General features: G+C 37.8%; 1 protein-coding gene across 1 annotated transcript in view; it reads left to right on the top strand.

Moving 5' to 3' along the window:
• Positions 1-21,436, top strand: part of LOC117419913 (AT-rich interactive domain-containing protein 2-like) — a 38,528-nt gene extending 17,092 nt beyond the window's left edge. Inside the window, exons 4-21 of the mRNA XM_034033288.3 lie at positions 7,422-7,555; positions 8,481-8,699; positions 9,882-9,949; positions 10,368-10,437; positions 10,562-10,812; positions 11,337-11,433; positions 11,515-11,724; positions 12,209-12,376; positions 13,383-13,464; positions 13,570-13,704; positions 13,924-14,096; positions 14,258-17,016; positions 17,364-17,512; positions 18,020-18,158; positions 18,254-18,336; positions 19,327-19,450; positions 19,546-19,637; positions 19,827-21,436. Coding sequence (XP_033889179.2) covers positions 7,422-7,555; positions 8,481-8,699; positions 9,882-9,949; positions 10,368-10,437; positions 10,562-10,812; positions 11,337-11,433; positions 11,515-11,724; positions 12,209-12,376; positions 13,383-13,464; positions 13,570-13,704; positions 13,924-14,096; positions 14,258-17,016; positions 17,364-17,512; positions 18,020-18,158; positions 18,254-18,336; positions 19,327-19,450; positions 19,546-19,637; positions 19,827-19,938 — 5,065 coding nt within the window. The 3' untranslated portion in view covers positions 19,939-21,436. The remainder of the gene's footprint in view (positions 1-7,421; positions 7,556-8,480; positions 8,700-9,881; positions 9,950-10,367; positions 10,438-10,561; positions 10,813-11,336; positions 11,434-11,514; positions 11,725-12,208; positions 12,377-13,382; positions 13,465-13,569; positions 13,705-13,923; positions 14,097-14,257; positions 17,017-17,363; positions 17,513-18,019; positions 18,159-18,253; positions 18,337-19,326; positions 19,451-19,545; positions 19,638-19,826) is intronic.
• Positions 21,437-22,980: the final 1,544 nt, after the last annotated feature.

Below are 22,980 nucleotides of genomic sequence, written 5' to 3'. Positions count from 1 at the left end.
ATTTTTGTATGAAGTCTGCTGCCATCTGGTAATGTGTGTTGTTTATCAGCTTACTATGTAGTAAGCGTTGGCCACAATCGGTAAACTGTAATTTGCAGTGTTAAGTTTGCTCTTATTACGATTGGGGGAGGGGGGGTTCAAGTACCACAGACACGAGGTAGGGTGCGCGGCCCAAAAAGTTTGAGAACCACTGATCTAGTCTGCTAGAAGCACAATCAGTCCTTATTGTTAAAGGCACAGTAGCATCTGCAAGACGGGCAGATCGGGTTTTTTCAGCCAGGCGGCAACAGCCACTTTGCCAGGTGTGACGCCCGACTGAAAAGGTCTGGGGAGAACTGTGAATATTGATATCAGGAACAGAAAGACAGTATTATATGGCAGTAGATCTTAATTGCTAGAATTGAATATTTTGCAGTGTTAACAAAAAATAAAACAAGCAGTTCAGGTGGGAAGTTTAGCCATATCGTTTGAATGCGTTACTCCAATTGGGTGGTCTTTTGAAGTACTGTTGGTTCTGACTCGCCTAGCGGTACATTCCTTTGTGTTTTGCGTGGGTGGATTTTTGAAATTTCCGTGTTTTGGAAGCTTCAGGTACAATAGATACTGTAGTGCCTTGTACAAAAGCCACAACAATACAGCTATGAGAACCATGGAAACATCTGATCACGTACTTGTAAGAATTCAGGAACGGTACTCATTTTTATGTTTTATCTTTAGGCAGGTAAGAGAATAAATGAGAATTAACTAAAAATAAAAAATGTCTCAAGTAACATGTTATTGCTTCTCAACTGCAGCAGCTAGGTCAGGATGCACCCATTTTACAGCTGATGTCACTGATAAACAAGCATATGAAGACAGCCACAGGCTATTGCTGCGCAGTTAACCAGAGGCAGTGCTGGAATTCAAGGCTACTGATAACTTGCTGGTATCCCAGATTGCTGTTCTAAGCACATTTACTCCTTCATTACCTTTAGCAACAACGATATTGACCATGATGAGTACTTTGAAGGCCGTATTCTATGGAGTGCCATTTGTGCCAAAACTGTCCAGCCATTAATTTGTCAATTCGTTTGTCAATTCATGAATTGGTCCATTTGTCCAGCAATTCCTCTATAAATTTGTCAATTCGTACAGTAATTTATAAACTTTTTTGTTAATTTATCTAATAATTAATTAATTAATAATTCATTAGTACGAAAGGCTCATTTCCAATCAAACAGACTAACTTCCCTGCAAACTTCCAACTGTCACTCGCACTGTGCCAAAAACACTGCAACCTTTCTAGCCAATGGGAGCGCACACTAATATTTTAACCAATGAAAATCCAGCTTTAGGTTAAGGTAAACTGAGCTTGCAGCTACTGTAAGAGGAACTTGTAAGACACCATATTCAAAATGAAAGGCGCTCCCAAGGTTGTTGCTTGATTATAGGAATAAGATTAAGGCACTTGCTGTTTAATGTGAAACACTGAAGTAGGACTGACACTAATTTTGTGTAGGTATTGCTCTGATTTACAGCCAATCGGAGTCCAGAATGTTTTGTAACCATTGTTTTAAAAACGCAGCATTCTGATTGCTGGGCTGTTTTGAGGTTGTCAAGAATAAGTCAAACCTCTATTGACCAAACGGTACAGTAATCTGTCCTGCTGCTGGCAATCTCTATCTCTTCTCTCTCTCTCTCTCTCTCTCTCTCTCTCTCTCTCTCTCTCTCTCTCTCTCTCTCTCTCTCTCTCATATTCAAATTACTTTATAGCCTCCTGGTACAGTACATCTTGTTTTATAATGTACAGTATAGCCTTGGGTTGATTTGATACTGGATTCTGATATTAACACTATCATTTAAATATGTTAAAAAAAGGGTTTCCAAATAACCCCTTTTTCACCCCAATTAGTTTTGAGAAAGAAGTGAAAAATTTAGAGAAAGTTTGCCGTCAACATACATCTGTTCTGTTTCCTGCAGTTTGTACAACTGTAATGATTTAAGCTGCTCCCACTTTTCTACCAGTTATAGTGCAGGGGTTTCACTGTCGCTCATCACTCTCGTAATTTGCGAATGTTTTTTGAAAGTGACGACAAAAAAAAAAAAGTGGAATCGTCACTACAGACGATCGTTTCTGATTGTACTATAAAAAAAAAATCCCTTTTGTTAAAGTCGCACACAACGTCTCGTTCTTCAAAAGAAGGGATCGCTAAACCATAAGAGTCACTGCTGCTGATCAGATCAGAGCCTCGGCCTCATCGATTCATTGACTCTGCAACGTGCTCATCCCGTGGTAGGCGACCGAAATGCAGTCAGCCATTCAGCGCCTCAGTTTCATGTTGCGTGTCAGTTACCATGGTAACCCAGACCGCTTTATGAGGCTGTACTAGGTGCTGCTGTAGCTTTCAGCCTCGCATTTATTCTTTGCAACCTGACAGCTTCTGCTGCTGCGCTTTCGCGATTACAGAGAGTTCTGCTCAAAACTTTACATCCGCAGTGTTCGCGCTAGGCCGCGCCATTGCGCCAATGTCCCGCTGAAATTCTCTTAACGCGCTCGTGTGTCCCCCTTCCCTGACCAGATGCAATCAATACCAATACGCAGTATATTAATGCATTTTGTATTACCATGACATGTCTGACGACAGGCTAAGATTTTTTTACTTGTTTGTTTATACTTGCGTTTTCATAATTAAACTCTTGTGCCTTCTCGAGTTCAGTAGAATGCGCTCACACCCTCCCTGGTTACACAGGCAGTCTCACAGTAAAGTATGGATGACAACATCAGGCTTGTTAACAACATGGCCCGGCGCAAACATAACCTCGTATCACTGTTACACCCGGAAGAATAAATAATAAGCTTCGGCAGTGACTGTTGAAATATTATTATTATAGTTGTGCTTAAAAATACTGTGTGCAGAAGATTTGTGAAACAAACGCATTAACTAAAAAAGAAAAAAAGTAGCCTACGGTAACGTTATAAAATATGTGAAATGTGTATTTTCTATGACCAAAAATGCTAAAATTCATGGCCAAAATTATTCCGTATGTGTTAAGCACCAACTGACTCTTGACCATTTCGCCAGTAGGCCTATAACGAGCATGATAAAATTATATATATACAGTGTATGTGGTTTTATACAGCACTGTATATATGCCTACAATACATCTTGCATTGAGAAAACACCACTGGAATCGGAATAAAGGAAATTATTATGTAATACAGTTCACGTGCAGCATGGTTTTGGTAAGTAGCATTTTCTAAACTATATAATTATGTGCAGTATTAAAAAGTTAAAAACATAGCAAATCCACAAAACCAACGAAATACATAGTGTATATTTGACATTTTATTTGTAGTGTTCTGTGTAACACGGGCCATCGTTTAAGCTGAAGCAGATATACGCGTTTATCATATTATCAACAACACCAACGTGTGTTGTAAAAATAAAGCAACAATTGTTTTGAAAACTGTCCAAAATATTTACTTGGGGGTTAAGAATGAAAAATGTCAAGATAAAAATGCCATTTGTTATATGGAAATTGTCAAAATAAAGGGGAAACTGGAAGAATTTACCAGTCAGGACAACGGCATTTAAATACTACGGTAAATACTATGGAAGGTGCCCACTTGAAAACCCCAGAGATGTACCCTACTTAGCTCAATCCAGACGGTTGTCATGCTGATGCGCTGGGGAGGCCGCACTGTGGTTGATCCCCGGAGCCAGCATCGCAGCCGTTGTGTGTGCTGATGCGCCAGGGAGGCAAAATAAGCTGATCCCTGGAGCCAGCATTACACTTCAGCCATTAACACCAGACAGAAGGATATCTACATCATCATATGGAAGGAAACGTAAATGGATGGAGACACATATGGATCACATTAGTTTACTGTAAAGCTACGTCTTAGTTGGTGCTTATCTTGGCGAGAGCCGAGTTCAAATCAGCATGAAGTTTTAACATCTACTCTCGTGTAATGGAAATCTACTACTATTAAACTGTATCTGTTGGTAATGTGGTTTCTTCTAGCAGTTTTCAAACTGGGGTGCACGTACCCCTGGGGGTACTCGAGAAAAATTCTGAAATGGCAGACAACGCATTTTATTTATTACCACTTGCCAATCTATTGCAAACTTTTGTCATGTAATCAACGTTTAATCGCTAACACCAGACTGATGTGCTGTGACAGAGCGTTCAGTGCACACACGGCTAATTTACATATTAAATATGTACATTTTAAATAAGCCCTGTTGTTTAAATGTAATATAAACAGTTGGGCGGTTACTGCAGTCTCTCTGGGATACAAAAAGTTTAAAAAACTTAAGGTTAAAAAACTAAAAGCCTAGTCTTTAACTCATTTTATTTCCTGTGTGCGTTCATGCCTGCAAGTCGATATTTATTCTTTTCAATGACCCGATTAAAGTTTATTGTAACTTAAGTACTACATTTCAAACTACAGAATGCTTAGCCAGTCAGAAACCGCAGTATTGTCATACGGTCTAGTTTGACAAGCCGTTACGTCAGGTGTGAGAGTAGTAAGAGTTTTTAGCTTTCAATCCAGTGAAAAAATGTTGGTTGTTTGCGCAATACTAGTACATTACTAGCAAAGGGCGATCAAGACAAAATACCATCAAAGATTAAAAACGCCAAAAATGTCTTGCGACTGAAGCTCTCCAATGTCCCTGCCATCATCAGTGATTTGTGTGGTAACAAGCAGGGACATCCATCACACTGATACTAGGTAAGCGTTTTATTATTCTTTTTTAATTAGCATCAGTACTGTACGTTTTAGTCACCAAGAATTTAAAAATGCCAGTCATATGTTTTCGTATTGAGGTCAGCTGTAGAGATACGTAGATAGTGAATTTTTCTTTGCCTTCTTTTCTATAACTTTATTATCAATATAAATACATGATTGCGGTAAACTTGTGCGCGCGAATTAAAAAACAAAACTGTTAGCCAATACTGTAAAATGTCGCAGAAGAAAATCCACTCGTTTTTTCAGCGCGGCCACAGCAAGAGTGAAACAGAACAAACACAACAAGAAGTTGTAGAAAGTGAAGACTTGGATTCGGAACACCAGACAAAAAAGAACAAACAAAGCTCACAAGCGTCAGATAACAGAAAAAGAAAACAAGCAGCAAAGTTTCAGCCTTATTGCAAAATGCATTCTGTGTCTGTATGTAGCTTTTCAGGGCAAATAAATCTGGTTCTTGAGTTGTAATGTTCAAAAACTTTACAGCTGTAAATTACCAATTTATTTAAACTGTATAGCATTATTAAAATGGTTTAATTAAATAATTGTTTTGGTCAATACAGTGATTTAACACCCTTGAAAACTTGAGCTGTGCGCCAGTAGTGACTATTGAATATCTGGAGTGACTAATGTTTTTAGAAAGTATTAGTCACTAGTGACTACAAAAATCTAGAACCCAGGGGAAACCCTGTTAAAGTGGCAAACTTCTTGGCAGATGTCCAGGCTTCTCTTTTCACTAATAGTTAACAAAATAAATTGCTATAATGAACTGGGTAACATAACTCTGTAATCCTACAGTTCTAGCTTTTAGTATAATTTCTCATCTTTCCCAGTTTGGAACATGATGCCTCTGTACTGTGTAGTGAGCCTGGAGGGAACCGCACTGGTGACTGAAAAACAAAGACAGCTCCATGGCAACAATTTCAGTGCACATGATTCAGTGTAGAGTGCTGTGTACCAAGGGAGCATCCTGTTTTATGAAAACCCTGAAGCATTACACACAAAGGGCTGGACATAAACACAATTATTATTAAATGGTCAGTTTTTTCTTTATATTTTTACAGCTTGTTAGAAATGCTGCTTCATACATGATGGATTTGTATTTTATTTATGATGTACAAGCTAAACATGGAATTGTGTAATGTACTTGGTGTATATGAATGCTACTTTCTTTATTGTCTATTTCAATGTATTTCCTTTGCTTAAAAAAAATAAGTAACAGTCCAGAAGGTGAGACTGGATGCCTTTCGGTAGTTTTTATTTAGATACTGAAAGTAACATGGAGATTACTATTGGTATTGCTGAATGAAGGTTTCACATGCCTGTAGAACTCATGGGAAGATGTGGTTTTGCCTCTTTTGTGAACAATTGTTTTGTGAATGGTTGTGTGGAATATAATGCTCTTAAAGTACCTCCCTAATAAATACATTCAGCTATACTTTAGAGTTACTGGTTTTGAATGTTTTCTTTTTTTTCCTTTTGATAACACACAAGGCTTCTATAACTTCTTAAATCCCTTAGATGATACTGTACGCTTTGTAATTACTGAGATGCATGAAACAAATTAATGTATGGATTAGTCCTTCCCCACTGGGCCACTCACTGTTCTGTTCAACGACTGGATCAGTATTTAAATCCTTGCTTGTGCTGCAGGCGTGAGGGCATTAATGATGTGACTGAGAACAAACTTGGCTTTTCTCTCTCTCTCTAGATTAATCCTGCAGAGGCACTTTTATACACTAATTTGGATATTTGTTTTATTTTGTAAACATGAAAAATATGGAAAAGAAAGTCATCCTGGTTGGATAAGGTATCATCCGTGTGTTTACTCTACACGCTACAGTACCTGTAGGGAGTTAGACGTTAGACTCAAAAGTATCCCTGCTGCTGCGCATATTTCTTAGGTTCATGACAGAAACATATTTCAGTATCTACAGTAAGCCTGCACTGCATTTCTGCGGGTCATCTTTCCAAAATAAAGTTAATCAATAGAATTGATATTTTTGGCTCTGCTCTTGCTGGTTGTACTGCTTTTTGTTTGATTTTACTGTAGTAGTTGGGATGTGTGCTTTTTGTGTGAAGGTTTATTTATTTATTTATTTATTTATTTATTTATTTTTAAATTAATGATAAATGTTTTATATATTTCAGTAAAATCTGTTTCTTAATAAAAATCTGTCAAAAGAAAACATAATTGCAGCTCTACTAAATGCAATTTGTATTGTATTTTTATTTTATTTTTTTTACAATTGAACAAAACACATTTTTATATAAAAATAAAAAATCCTGTCCCTGAGTGGCTCTCCTGGTAGAAGCGCAGCCGCTTAGTGCGCAGGGTGAGTCACACACCTTCGGGTCTCCTGTGCCATGTGGGGAACTGCTGCGATGAGGGGAAAAGCAAATGGGAATTCCAAATCCGAGATAATCCGAGGGGCAGGGGATAATGATTAGACACACCTAAATAAAAAAATAAAAAAATAAATAATTATATATATATATATATATATATATATATATATATATATATATATATATATATATATATATATATATATATATATAATTTACTAGACTTCATGTTAAAATTATCATATTTTTCCCTCCCAGAAAAAGGTTTCAAGGGTTACAACAAAATAGCTGAAAAGTGGTGGAACAAATTCTTATCTGTTCTGGTTCTGTCTCTCAACAGTTATTTAGAAAAGTACGAAAAAGTCCATCACTTTGGAGAAGATGATGAGGAGGTACAGCCCGGCAATCCAAAACCGTTGCTTCCTATTGGCGCAATTCCAGCTTCCTACAACTACCAGCAACACACTGTATCAGGTAATCTATAAAAAAAAAAAAAAAAAAAAAAAAACTTGCACAAAGGTTTCTAACTGCCATGCTATTTATGTCATTTGAATGCTGTTATTTTGTTGTGGAGTACTGTACCTAGCTGCAAGTGTGTTTTTATATACAGTGGAATATCATCCTGACAGCCTGTACTGGTCAATTATTTGCATTGGGTAGATAGGCACTGGCAGTAGATGGTATCTGCTGCGTTTCACAATGAGCAGAATATTATAGAAATATGAAAAAGGCTAGGATTGAAAATGTGAACTGGCCTACATGCATTACTGTACCTCCCGCAGTTTACAGGACTTTTTGATATGTGTTCATCAGGGAAACCCTTGTTTTTGACAGATAATTGGGAAAGGCAGTGTTTCTCAGAACATAATGGGTTAGAGGAGCAATGTTTGCCAAGTGGCTTTGCTTTGACAGTATTTTACAGCTTCACATCTAGTGTAGGTCAGCTGAGGGCAGCCTCGTATACACAGGCTGCTCAAGCTGGTGTGTAGTTGCCTTAACGTTAGTAATGCCTCCTAACGTACAGTCTCTTTTCTCAAATGGGAATCTTGCGTTGGCATATTCAAATTGTTGGAGATTTTTTTACAGAAAGTGATGCCAGTAGTCTGGCAACTCAAATCAGTCACCACACTTTACTGTAGTTGTCTCCAGCCACACAGTCATGGAGGTAGTTGTCACACAGGTAAACTAAGCAACATACAAGGAGTGTAGGAAACTCTGACCTTTGACCTCCAGGTCAAGGTCTCAGAATACCAGGTTTTGACATTGTCACTGTAGGAGTAGTACCCATGATACAATTGCACACTTAGCAATGGTTTACATTTCTTTAAAGGGATAAAAAAAAAATTATGGGTTAGTTAAATTCCTAACTGATAATGCTGTATTTGTTTGTCTTCATCAGATTATCTTCGCCAAAGCTATGGGCTCTCCATGGAGTTTGTCACAGCATGCGATTACAACAAACTGGTGCTTTCTCTTTTATCTGGACTCCCTAATGAAGTGGATTTTGCCATTAATGTTTGCACACTTCTTTCAAATGAAAGCAAGCATGTAATGCAACTTGAAAAAGACCCTAAACTCATCACATTATTACTAGCCCATGCTGGAATTTTTGATGACAGTAAGTTACTTTTTTAAAGTTTATTTTTGATGCAACAGTCTAGCTACAAGTGGAATGTCATATCTCTTATTCTGGTTCTTTCCTGCTGAATGCAAGAACTGGTTCAGCAATACATTTCTTTACCTTGGCATTTCATGGGTCTTTACTGTCATAGGTACGATTCTGTTTTACAAATCATTGGGTCAGAAAATGCAGTCTTCATGACTTGCTTGTGTGGACACTACTATTCTTTTTGAAAATTCCATTTTTTTTTTTTTTTAATTAACAAAAACTATACACAATTGGCCTACTTGCAAGGAAATGCTGTGTAAAAAGCAAATTAATAATCTCCTTGGTTACTGTAAGGTTTTAACATTTTGTGGTTCCTGTCTGCTTAGGGAAGCATGCACATTAAGTATACACCCCTTTTTACTAACAATGGATCTTGCCGTTTGTTAGTGGCAGCAAGAAGGCTTCTGGTGTAATTGAATTGAGTCATTATAACCTTTGTGCATTACAAGTCAGGTGTTTCAGTAATCTGTTATGCACTGTAAACTTAGTTTGTATTAATAAATCAACTCAGCTATCCTTCGTTACAGTATATATATCTTGCCTGTTAAACTATGGATTATTTACAGATTTATTTATAAGTCTTTATTCTGGTTTACAATGAGATCTGACTCCCTGTTCACAAGGGGAATTAAAGATTTCATTTCTTGTGGACGGAACAAGAAGCAAGTCTGATGTGTGAAATAAAAATAGGATGTATAATTAACTAGCTTTCAAATTAAGTATGTATTATTAACTAACTGTGCCAGCTATGAATGTTATATGTGCCCTAAATTAGATTTTTGGAGACCACTTTTAACAGTCTAGTTTATACAAACCTTGCTCTGTGTTTTGTCCTGTACTACTTTTATTTGTTTAATTCCATGAAATAATATTGTTGGTAATCAAAAAGCAACTAGTAGACTTGAACCCTATTCTTGTACCCAGCATAATGAAATGCCTTGGGCAGATGTAATTGTCCAGTTTTTATTGGGTCTCTCTTTTTGGCTTTCAGACTGAAACCTATGGCGAGGTGCTGTACACAAGAATAGCTATTGGCTGACATGGTGGAAGGCTCTGAATTGAAAACAAAAGCATTGAGACTTGTAGGTTTAAAAACCTTGCTTTAAAATGTTTTCTTTCTTCCCACTACAGCGTTAGGAAGTTTTTGTACTGTATTTGGGGACGAATGGAAAGAGAAAACATCTCGGGATTTTATAAAGGTAATTTTTATGTATATGCGAGTCACACTTGCCTTTTACATAGGTCTAGAGAACTACTTCTTCAGTTGTGAGAGGACACTCCTCAGCACAGGTTATTGATATCAGCACCTGGAAATATAAGGAGGTATCGTATGGATTAAAGTACGTATGTCACACCTTACATTTTTACATGTATCGAGAGAACTGCTTTTTCAAAGATATTGATATTGAATCTACACCTGTGGCAGAAAATGTCCACTTTAGTGACTTTCTTGCATCGCAGTTTGTGCAGGAGAAATTGCTTAGTTTGTACTCATGACAAGTATGTTTTTTTTTTCCTTATTGTCAATATGCAGCCTGTAAATGCATGGTGGTATTTAATGGATTCCAGTTTATTTCTATCCTGAAAGTAATGTGTTTTTGTTTTTTTTAATTCTAGTTCTGGAAGGACATTGTAGAAGATAGTGAAGTACGGGACCTCCTTGCAGACAAGAGCAGCACATCACAAGGTTAGTTAACAGTGTGAGAGGTATTTTTCTTTATTTATTTTAATTGTATAACTGATGTAGCTATTTGGTCACTTCGTATGAATTTGATTTTTTTAACACATGTTGTAATATCTTTTTATTTAAGATGGTACGACTAAAGACAGCAGTTGGGATTCTCTTTTCCATCCTCCTCGAAATGTCGGCATTAATGACATTGAAGGGCAGCGAGTGCTTCAGATTGCAGTTATACTCAGAAACCTCTCGTTTGAGGAAGCAAATGTTAAACTTTTGGCAGCTAATCGGACATGTCTGAGATTCCTTTTACTGTGTGCCCACTGTCACTTTATTTCTCTGAGGCAGCTGGGACTGGATACACTGGGCAATGTAGCAGGAGAGGTAAGATCACCTGCTATGGACACTGTTTTAATAGGTTTAACTTGCACTTAGTTCAAAGCATTCTGCACATTTTAAAAGGTATTTTTTCTACTTTTGAATCAATTGAGATGTGACCTTAAACTTGCTCAGCCATCATTGTGCTATTACAAACCAAGTACATTTTTTTGAAAGCTGCAATGCTTGTTAGTCATCAGGTTTGCTATCACATCTTTCATTTTTCAGAAAATAGTTTGTGGTTTATCTAATGTCACTCATTGATTAGTTTTGTTACCCATTTAAATTATTCTGCATCTTCTCTTATCTTTCAGATTTATTTTCTTTACATTCAATTTTATTTATATTAGCTCATAGAATCTTAACCAAAAAAAAAACACTTTTGTTCCCCCAAAAAATGAAATTCAACATTTTTCAAATTAAATTAACAATGCACTTTGCTTATTGGAAATTGAATTGCTCGAGCATAGAAAATTATTTTGTAAATGGACTCGCTGTAATGTTTATTTTGCTTTTGCTTAATATTTCAGCTTCAGTTGGATCCTGTTGATTTTAGAGCTACTCATCTTATGTTTCACACTATCACAAAATGTTTAATGTCAAGAGATAGGTTCTTAAAAATGAGGGGTAAGTACAGTTTTTTGTATTTCCTGTGTAAAGTTTGTTTAGTGCACATCAGTCTTGTGCTCATGATGGTTTTTATTTCAGCAATGGAGATATTGGGAAACCTGTGTAAAGCAGATGACAATGGAGTCCTCATTTGTGAGTATGTGGATCAGGAATCCTACAGGGAGATAATATGTCATCTCACGTTACCTGATGTGCTGCTTGTAATCTCCACACTAGAGGTGCTATACATGCTTACAGAACTGGGAGATGGGACCTGCACAAAGATAGCTTCTGTGGACAAGAGTATAGGTAAGCACATTCCCTTTACATGGCCATCTCATTTCTTGGGGTTATTGAGAACAAGTGTATTTTTAGTGTGCTTGGAGTTAGTTAGCTCTATCAACAAAAATAATAATTTAACATGTTATGAACTGACAAGTCATTTCAGAAAAACACTTAATGGAAATAGGTGTACCTTAGTTGCTGAAAACAGGAAAGCAATTTTAGAGCATTAAGCCAACCCATTTATCCATGTTTACATTCAATAAAATGTCATTTAACTATTTGCATGTGTTTTAAATACAGTATTTTTATGCTTGCAACCAGAGTATCAAACTATGCTTAGTAAATTGTGTGCTTCTATATGTACAGAGTAAGGTTTAATGTCAATGAAAAGATCTGAAAACAGGTCTTACTGGGCAGTTTAATGGATACTGTACAACGGTTGGGAGATGAAATGTGATCTTTTCTTTGTTGGTAGATTACAGCCATGCTTTGTTTTGTACCTGTGTAGATCTGCTGGTACGCTTGGTATCCGTAGACATCCAGACCTTTGGACCTGATGCTCTCACAGTGGTGAAGCTTATTGAGCATCAAAGTGCTAATAACCAAGTGGTGTCAGAAATAAGGGCGCAGTCAGTGGAGCACATCCCAGCACAGACTCATGGAACACCAGCTCCAGGTAAGAACAGCTTTAGATCAATCACTGGCAGAGTCAAACAAACAAACTTCACTCCAGGGTCAGGTAGGTTGTCTCAAATTAGTTACTTTTATTAATATTTTTTTTTAGTATTATTGATAGTAGTAGTATTCATATTGGTAGGATTTTCAATTATGTTAATAGTAGTGTTGTTGATATTATTATTATTATTATTATTATTATTATTATAATAATAATAATAATAATAATAATAATAATAATAATAATAATAATAATAATAATAATAATAATAATTATTAGTGTTTCAGTTGTTTTTTTTCTATCAGGTTTGATATATGACAGTAACTGTAGGAAAAAATAATGCAAAACCCCCCCCAAAAAACAGCTTACTGCAAAGTAAACAAATGTGAGGCAAAACAGTTACATAAATAGTCTGAGGAATGATGCATTTCAGAGATCTGTCCTGAGGATCAATCAACACTATTTAGTATACTGTGGCAGACAGTATGTAAACATATTTATGTGCCCCTCGATTGCCCCCTCTAGGGTGACATGGAGTATCACAGTCCACCAGAAACCTTTTAAGCACAATGTTTTCTGTGTCACATTTTTAGTATAGAATGTAGCAAATAGATAGTGGGCTAAGGACCATGTTTTATTTGGAAAGTATGTGGTCAGTTTCAAAAACTAAGAACAGTATCCGGATTGAGGGATGCTTTATTATTATTATTGTAAGGTAACCTTGAATTGAGATGCTTTGTTTGATTGTCTGGGGGTATTTAACTCAGTATATCAATTATTTGCTGCAGTGTTGCTATGGTTTTTGGACTTTTTTTGTAATGGCTTGGATGAGTACAATTCTACTTGCATCCTCTTACAAAATAGTAAAAACAACGTGAATCTACCATGGTTGAAAGCTGTTTTATAAATTGGCAAAGTTGATACTATCTTAACACTCTTTAGGCTAAAAGCTTAGTGGTCGAAAAATGCAAATAGTGATGCTGGGTCATTTTTTGTGTTTTCTAAGCAACAAGAACTGTTCCTGTGCAATCAACTGCTACTCCGCCTGGCATTGTTGAAATTGATGGGGAGAAGTTTTTATCTCAGTGGTAAGTCTGATAAACCTTTGTTTTGCAGTATTATTCCTAAGTAAAAGTTGGAAATGATTAAATTATAAAAACCTCTTTTTTTTTTTTTTTTTTTTTTTAAATAAGGCTAAGTGCACATTTTGAGGCACACCTTGAAAGCTCTGTCTCTCGATCAGAGATGTACTCGGATTACCTTTCAATTTGCAGTAAAATGGCTCGAGGTGGCATCTTAACATCTACTGGATTTTATAAATGCTTAAGGTATGTGTGTTTTTGTTCGTTTTTACTCTGGGGTACTCGTGTAACTTTCAGTCACCTTTTCTACTCCATTTATGTCATTTTACATAACTTTTTAAAAAGCAGACAGCAACATTTATATTTTTTGCCGTATTATGGGCACCAGCTGGAAATCAAACTCATGTTACATTTTTGACTTTTGTTAATATAAGGTTTTTGTTCTTTTGTGTGTGTGTGTGTTAGGGGCATCTTCCCAAACCATACAATAAAGAGAGTGGATGATCCCAAGAATAGTGGACAAGCCCACATCCATATAGTTGGAATTCGCAGGAGGGCTATTCCACTTCCAGTCCAGCTCTATTACCAGCAACAGGCTTCTCCTGCAACTCCAGAAATGTCCCAGACTCCACCAACAGGTAATCGAAGCCACTGAATACATGTCCTTGAGTGACATGAAAAAACAGCTTCACTGTACTATTTAAAGTGAACATTTTGCCATTCAGCTGGTGTATGGTAACGATAAAAAGTTTGTCAAGTAAAATCTAGGATCTCATTGTTGCTCTCCCCCCATGTTTAGGCTTGCCTCATGGACCTCAGAGTGTAGGAAATCACTTCCCTCGGACACCGGTCAGTAGCCTTACTGCCAATGTGGCAGCCTCACAGATGGCCTTCACGGTTCAAGGAGTCTCCAGTGCGGCTCAGACTGTTTCTAGGATATCCCAAAACCAGCCTGCCCAGGCCCAGCAGCACCAAAACACAGCAATGACACTGATCCAGAACAAACCCGGTGAGGTTATGAAAGCAACAGTGATCCAGGGCTCCATTTCTCAGTCAGCTGTTCCCGTCAACGTTTCTGTCGTTCAGAACCACAACAGTACAGTGCACCAGCCTTCTGTGACAGTTGTCACTTCACAGCAATTACTTCACCACTCTCCAGTAATACCCTCTGGAACCCCAGTCACTGTCTTTCAGCAAGGGCTGCCGCAGACTCACATAATCACAGGCAGGGTGCAGAATATTCCAGCAGTGTCTAATGTTTCAGCCTCTCAAGGGCAGCAGCTGGTGACTACATCATCCCTACCCATGCAGACTTCCCAGCAGCCAGGAACAACGGGCCACCAACAGGAGACGGTCATCCTCACACCCCAGCAGTATATATCCACTTCCACCCCCAGTATCGTCTCCTGTACCTCAGTGCAGAACTTCCAAGTTGCTGGCGGTCAGGTGTTCACCATAGCAGGTGTGCAAAGCCCTCAGGCGTCTCGCGTGACCTTCCAGAACATCGCTCCCAAGCCCGTGCCCTCACAGACCACTGTGATGTCGCAGCCCATGCACCAACCGCAGCAGCCCCAGCAGCAAAGTGTGGTTATCGTTGGCCCGAACCCTCAGCAGAACCCAGCCTACGCATCAGCCATCCATCAAATCGTACTCTCCAATCCCACCTCCATTCCAGCCAGTCAAACGGTTCAGTTGGCTGGACAAGCAAGCATTACCCAATCTCCTTCACTATCTCCTGGGCCTGCAACCAGCAGTCACGTGCCACAGATCATGGCATCTCCAAACACCATGCAGATGCAAGGGCCTCCCCCAACCGTCAGCCAGATGTTGTCTGTTAAGAGGCAGCAGCAGCACCACCACCTCCCCCCACAGCCACAGATGCAAGTTCAGCCTCAGCCTGCACCTCCACCTCCAGGTCAACCTACCTCCACTGAATCTAGTTTGATCAAACAGCTGCTTCTTCCAAAGCGAGGCCCATCCACTCCTGGAGGCAAACTGATTCTCCCCGCTCCCCAGTTACCTCCCCCAAATAATTCTAGAGCTCAGAGTCCTCAGGTGGTCTACCAAGTAGCGAACAACCAAAACCCAGGTTTTGGTGTTCAGGGTCAGCCCCAACCCCAGCAACTACTGGTAGGCCAGCAAAATGTTCAGCTGGTCCAGAGCTCTATTCAATCACAAGGGACTGTCCAAACTGTGCCCATTTCTAATTTGCAGATTTTACCTGGCCAGTTGATCTCCACGAGTAGCCCTGCAACCATCATCCAAGGTACCTCTGGTAACCAGGTAACCTTCACAGTTGTGCCAAATACCAGTTTTACCACCGCTGCTGTTAGTCAGGGAAGTGGATCCCAGATTATAGCGCCGACAGGAATCTCAGTAAGCAGCTCACAACCTGGAGTTGGCCTTCAAGTACAGACCATTCCAACGTCTCAAGTTGGGCAAGCAAGTCAGTCTCCCACACCACCGTTTAAAGGCGACAAGATCATCTGCCAGAAGGAGGAGGAGGCGAAAGATGCAACTGGGCTACATGTACATGAACGCAAAATTGAAATAATGGAGAACTCTTCCCTCCCAGAAGGGGCTGCCAAAACCAGCAATGGGGACTTAAAGGAGAGTGAAACACCTGCAGCAAATCTTCTTAATGGAAAAAAATATGTTGACTCTAGTCTACCTCTGTCTAACTCAGGGAAAAGCCAGTTGGAGGCCAGTCAGTGCATGCAGGTCACGAACGGGCCCCTGTCTGAAGTCATTGAAAATCCTGCCAATGGGATGCAGTGTACGGAGCAGGCAGATGCACAGGAGCTAAAAAGTGACCTGAGAAAGTCCCTGGTGAACGGGATCTGTGACTTTGAAAAAGGAGATGGTTCTCATTTAAGCAAAAACATTCCAAATCATAAAGCTTCCAAACACGTGGGAAATGGAGAGATCTCTCCACCGGAACAGCAAGAGAATTCTGACCCCACTCGGCAAGATACTGCTAAAGCTGATCACTCTGAAAGAACGTCAAATGGGCCAGTAATAATGAATAATGCTCTGCCTATTGCAAATGCACCATTGGAGGTATACCAAAAGGTTAGCAGTAATAGTGCAGAGTTATCAAATGGACCTGTACAATCAAGTTTAAAATCAGATTTGTCTCAGCAGCAGCAGCAGCAGGAGCAGCAGCAGCAGCAGCATCCATGCGTAGTAATGTCATTGCAGTCTACAGCCTCAGTAACGATAACCACTGTAAATCCATTCACAACAGTATCCCAGTCTGGAACTGCAACGCCTCAGTGCGTACCATCATTTGAGCCTCGGTCTTCTAATGGCTCAAATGAAAGCCGGGGTGTAAAGAGACCAGCAGAGGATATGGACAGAGGAACAGTTTCAGGAATCCCCAATAAAGTAGGGGTGAGAATTGTTACAATTAGTGACCCCAACAATGCTGGGTGCAGTGCAACAATGGTAGCTGTGCCAGCTGGTGCTGACCCAAGCACTGTAGCTAAAGCAGCAATAGAAAATGCAGCCCAACAAAAACAGCACCAACCTCCCTTTGTACAAGGGCTGGTGACACAGGTTAGAGAACTATTTTATTTATTTATTTTTTTCTCTTTTTAACTACTATTGTATGCCAAATGTATACATAAATAATATATAAATAAATAAAAATAATAATAATTGGGAGATCAGTAATGTTGATTTAGTTAATAAGAAAATTAATTGTAAATCATTGGTAGTGCTCATGTGATACACCGTTGTTGTTGGTGTTTCATGTTGCAGAACTGGTTGGTTGTTTGGTAGGTATGTCTTAACAGGTTCATCAAGCCTTATACTAGAAACTCGCCTAACCAAACTATTGCAGCACATCCATATCTCATCTGTGTTCAACTTTTTAAAAAATGTTTTTCACTTTTGTTTAACAGCCTTCATGTATCTCGTCAACAATAGCCGTGCAGGCACCGCAAGTGAGTTCCACTACACCTCCATCTGTAACCCCAACTTCAAGTCAGCATTCAGAGCATGTAAGGAAGCCTGGACAGAACTTCATGTGCTTATGGAAATCTTGTAAAAGGTAAATCCTTATTTATTTATTTTTGCTCTTTATCAATCACCCAGTATTTTTACATTTTAAAGAAAAATATTTTTACCGTACATGTTTGAATTGATCTCTGCCGTTGGCCTGAGACGTTGTAATTTTCAAGAGACTTCATACCTACATGATACACTGCTTTTTGCCTGTCTGGATATTCATCAACACTGCCTGGCTTCATGGAAACCTGAAACAAAACTTAAGACATGTTCATGCTCTGTTTTTTTTTTTCACATTGATGTGGTGTTAATGAATCATCGTGTATGTCTATTTAAATTAAACTTCCACAATTTTACTTTTTTTCCTAGTTTGTGTAATGTTTTCAATATGGGATTAAGATTACAACCAGTAACACAATGCAGGTGCAGTTAATATTATAGAAAACGAACACTATTGACAGAGTTCCTGGGAATTGTTTTGGTTTCTGATGTAAATGTGGTGATGTGTGGCACGTTATTTCTTTATTGAAGTCTTCCTGTCTTATTTCAGGTGGTTTCAGACACCCTCTCAGGTGTTCTACCATGCTGCCACCCAACACGGAAGCAAAGACACATACCCAGGGCAGTGCTTTTGGGAGGGCTGTGAGCCTTTCCCTCGCCAGAGATTGTCCTTCATTACTCATTTACAGGTAAGAGTTTGAAATGTTGAACACGTTGTGACTTTCTTTCTAACTTGTGAATAGCGGTGTTTAAGTTCTTTTTTTGTATTATTTTAATGATGCAGGATAAGCACTGCTCAAAAGAAGCTCTGCTTGCTGGATTAAAACAAGAGGAGCAAACACAAAGTGGAAATCAGAAAACTTCCAAGTAAGAACATATTTGTAATTTTACTTAAACTACAGTACTTAATATTGAAGTATGACATTTTGGTAAGCATAGTAACATTGCCTTAAGGTACATGTATAAAGTTTTTTTTTTTTTTTTTATTACAAACCTGTAATGCAGGGTTTATGGTAGGGTTTGAGTGTATTTCTCGCATACTCTTTGTGTAAGTTGGGTCTGTCATGCAAAGAGTGCAGGAGAAAATACTCAGTTTGAATAGAAGTAGCTACTGAACATTTATAAACCTCGTTAAGTCATTAAATCTAAATAAACAGAGAAAGCTGGTTACATATTTAATCTGTTGATGTAGATTCTGTTGTGGTTTAAACGTGTCGAATTCTTTGTCATTGACATCTACACTGACGCATTCAAAGTGTAGGTGCTGCTAATGGATTCCAATGGGGATCTAACTTATTATATTTAGATATGTTGATGTAGTTTTAATTTTATACAATCCAATTAACTAAAACCCTTATTAGCTTTGGACATCTTTGACTTGAGAAGTGTACTTTTGAAAATGAACACTAATAGCTGGAAACTCCCAAGACTACATTTATTCTCACAATTGTACTTCACAAAATTGTAGATGACTGGTTTACAGATTCAGATTGGCATTGATCATGGACTTAGATAAGCTTAGATAAGATAGTCTGTGACTGGTGCTAATCAGGGTCATGTGAAACAAGCCAAAAGTCTATTTAGGGCATATTATAATCACAATTATAATTAAAACATTGAATTCAAAAAAATAAATGTGTTGGTTATATGATTTCAGAAATCATAGTGTGTTTTGTGGTTGCTTTAGTAATAACAGATTACTTGAAATGTAGAGATTTGACTTGTATACACTGAGCATGAGTTCCCCCTGCTGTTCATTCATTAATGTTTGTTATCAAGAACTGGTTTCTACAGCTTGACTGTAGACGCCACACAGGACCTGTGAAATGTATTGCTGATCAGTATTCTTTTTTGTAGGCAACAGGCAGCAGTAGGTAACACTTCCAGTCCCAGAGCACAGAAAGCTATTGTAAATCATCCCAGTGCTGCTCTCATGGCACTGCGGCGCGGATCTCGAAACCTGGTTTTCAGAGATTTCACAGTGAGTAGTAGTTTAAATTCAAACTCTTATCGACTTTTTCTTCTCATCAAAACAACTGTGTTCATGTTTATTTTGTGCATGTGTTTTTGTTGAAGGATGAAAAAGAGGGACCCATAACCAAACACATCCGGCTGACAGCTGCCTTAACATTAAAAAATATTGCAAAATATTCAGACTGTGGCCGAAAGTAAGTATACATGTTGTAGTTTTTAAAGCATATTTTTATTGTTTGCTAAATCAATCTGTCATTTTAAATAGTTAGAATTTGTCCATTTAAAATTACAAGACAGAATTGACACTGTGTTTTTATGTAAATGGAATGTTTTGTTTTATTTATAAAACTGTCAAATGTATTTATTTTTTGTCAACTTTGCAGGTTGGTGAAACGGCATGAAAACCATCTATCCGTACTAGCTCTAAGTAACATGGAAGCTTCCACCACGATTGCCAAATGCCTTTATGAACTCACTCACACAACTGAGTCCTGAATAAAAGACCAGGAAACAGACTCTGAAAATGCTAGCGAAGGAAAGTCATGGAGGAGGAGAGTACTAAAAAAACATTTCAAATACTGTTATTGAAGAAAACTGAGTCTTAATGGAAAATAAACCATAGGCTGGCATATTTTATCTGCTCCCATGATGCAGAGTAAGCTTTGTATTCTGATCACGGAATGAATCCCTTTGTTCATATAAACTGCCATGGGATCTTCAACCAGCTGTTTGCAGGATGCCACTCAAAGCAACTTTATCCTAAAGGAAACTGGTATGATCAGAATTCAGTACCATCCACATTGGAACAGATACATTTAATATTAAAGAACTATAAACTTTACGATCAGACGAGATACAAGCATTACTTATTTTTATTCTGTACCCAAACGAGCACATTTTTATATTCATGGAACTATTTGACTAAGCTGGTTTAAATACAAGTTTCAGCACAGCAGAAGTAGGCCTCTGGTCTCGGAGATTGATGCTGATGACTAGCTAGGGATTACATGTTTTTTCTTTTAGGAATTGGTAGCTTGGTTTTCTTACTTGAGCCAATATATTTTCACTTATTTATTTATAAAAAAAAAAATATCAATATGATGAAAACCATGTACATTTTTGTGAATATAAAAAAAAAAAAATCAATTTTCATGCCACTGCAGCCACTGGAAACACTCTGTGGTGTCATAGAAGCATTATTGGGGAGGTTCCAATGATTTCTTTTTTTCTTTTTTTGATATCCCAGTCAATTGTATCAAATGTGATTATATACTCAGCAGTGGATGAATGTTCTTAAAAAAATCAAAAAATCTGTGTAAATAATTCTGCAAAGGTACTGAGTTGTAAAGTTGATAAAGAGAAAAACAGTTTTTGTGGAACTGATGTTTTTTTTCTTTTTGTATTATACACCTTGTAGAACTCATTTTGCTGGCTGAAAGAGTATGGAATAATATATCTCATGTCATTTTTGTAGAAGAAAAACTATTGAAGGTATTTTTTTTTCCCTAACATGTATTTGCTGTAAACGTTTTGTCATAGTGCAAGCTTAGTGCTTGTACAGACTTTTTTTGTATTTGTAAATTGGTTTAAATACATGGAGTTTTATACAGGTTTTCTCCTGTTATATTTGCTTTATGTGCAGGTATGATATTTTCTTCACTACTTTTTCTATCTTAATATAGTGTGGAGTTTTATTGTACTATTTTTTCATTCTTAATACCATACCACCACATTCCTGCTCACATCCCCAAATTGTGTCCTCTTTACAGCGTGTTGTGTAACCATTTATAACTGCCTATTGCCTGTTGTATTTGCATCAAAAACGGGGGGAAATCATCCCATCACCTTTCTGCTGTGACTGTAGGATGTGCAGTAATATATATATATATATATAATATATATATATATATATATATATATATATATAAACAGTTTATGTTATAGAATGGCTTTATTTACTTTGGTGACTGTTTATAGTTTTTAAATAAAAGACTAAACATTTTTTTTGTCTTTCTTTTCATTTGTGTGTCCATTAAACTTGTTAAAGTTCTATTTTTCCCTTTTTTAAAATAAATAAATAAATAAAAGTATCAATTGAAGCTCATGTTGTCCTTTTAAAGCCAGTATGTGTTCTAGAACCTCAATGATACAGTGGTGCAGTGCTTGTACTTTTTGGAGCAGCATATATTCTCCTACCTGAATATTTAGCCATTTTGTATGATGATCTATGTGAAGCAGACTGAATGCTACTCTCTAGGTCTGGGCTGAGCTGGGCTCTCAGGGTTTTGTTGCACCAGATGTTTGTAAACTCTGTCAGACTGACTGCGCTGGAGACTGGAGGACTTTATTCACATTGCAGGGGCAGCTGCATTTTTCAGGCTGCCAATGAAAAAACAGAAGAACGATTCTGGCACCATGCCCATGCAGCATGTGCATTAGAGACTGGTAGGAAAGTGCTTATTAGAGCCAGTTGTAATTGTGGCTTGTATTGTAAACTTTTGTCGGCTGCAAACAGTGTTAAGATCAGGAGAAGGTGGGGAGCGGAGTCCAAGTTCAACCTGCAAAAGGAACAAGGCAAGGCCTTTTTGTTTACACGGAAAAGTCTTAAGAAAAACAAAACATGTAATATAATAGTGAGATGTCTAAAGATTATAAATGGTGGGAACTCGTCCCGCGGAATACCTATACTTACATTGGCAATTAGTATTCCTGATGCTGTAAGTTGTTAAGGAGAAAGTATCCTGTGGAATATAGGAACCAACACATAACTTCATTGCATTGAGCATGATGCTTTTGATGCTAGATGGCACTCAGTGCATGATCAAGATGGTTAACCAATCCACCTGTTGGTTGTGAGCTCATCAGCCAACGCTATCACTATGAGCCAGCGTCATGGACTGCATCACATGGTGAGGTAATGCATATTATTTTCCTTCATAATAAACATGCCACATCATGTCTGTTTAACATAGTGAGGATATTTTGGAGGCTGCAAGCATCAACCTAGGTCCAGATTTTTACTCTCAAAGCTACAGCAACAGATGTGATTTCATGTACAGATACCAGTATTTGTTTATTTATTTAAAGAAATGAAATATAAAAATATTTCTGTGGTTTAATTATTTCCAAATTCCTAAATACCCTTTGAGACAGCTGGTTTGGGTTTTCAAAAGGATAACAATGGGGTGTTAGGACAGCTTGTTAGAAATGTTGCTCACGAGTCTACTGGACTGTTACTTTAAAGCATATGAAATACATAGACGTCAATACAACATAGCTTAAAACAGCTTCTCTAGCTGGACTGTAATGTCTTGGGCTTATTGTGACATGTTCACCAATATAAAACTGAATTAAGGTCCTTCAATGTTTAAGATAATTTGTATTAACGGTGCACATTTATACTGTATTCTCAGAAATCTAACACTGGAGATGCAATGTTTTGTTACTGTATGCAGATTATGCTTCACTGCAGTCTAATTCAGTCACATTTAATTATCTGTATAAAGTTGCTTTGGAGTACAGAATCTAATATATTTA

The sequence above is a fragment of the Acipenser ruthenus genome, chromosome 14 (genome assembly GCF_902713425.1).
Source record: "Acipenser ruthenus chromosome 14, fAciRut3.2 maternal haplotype, whole genome shotgun sequence".
Lineage (NCBI taxonomy): Eukaryota > Metazoa > Chordata > Actinopteri > Acipenseriformes > Acipenseridae > Acipenser > Acipenser ruthenus.
Note: the sequence above shows the minus strand (reverse complement) of the source record. Positions and strands in the feature narration are given on the sequence as shown.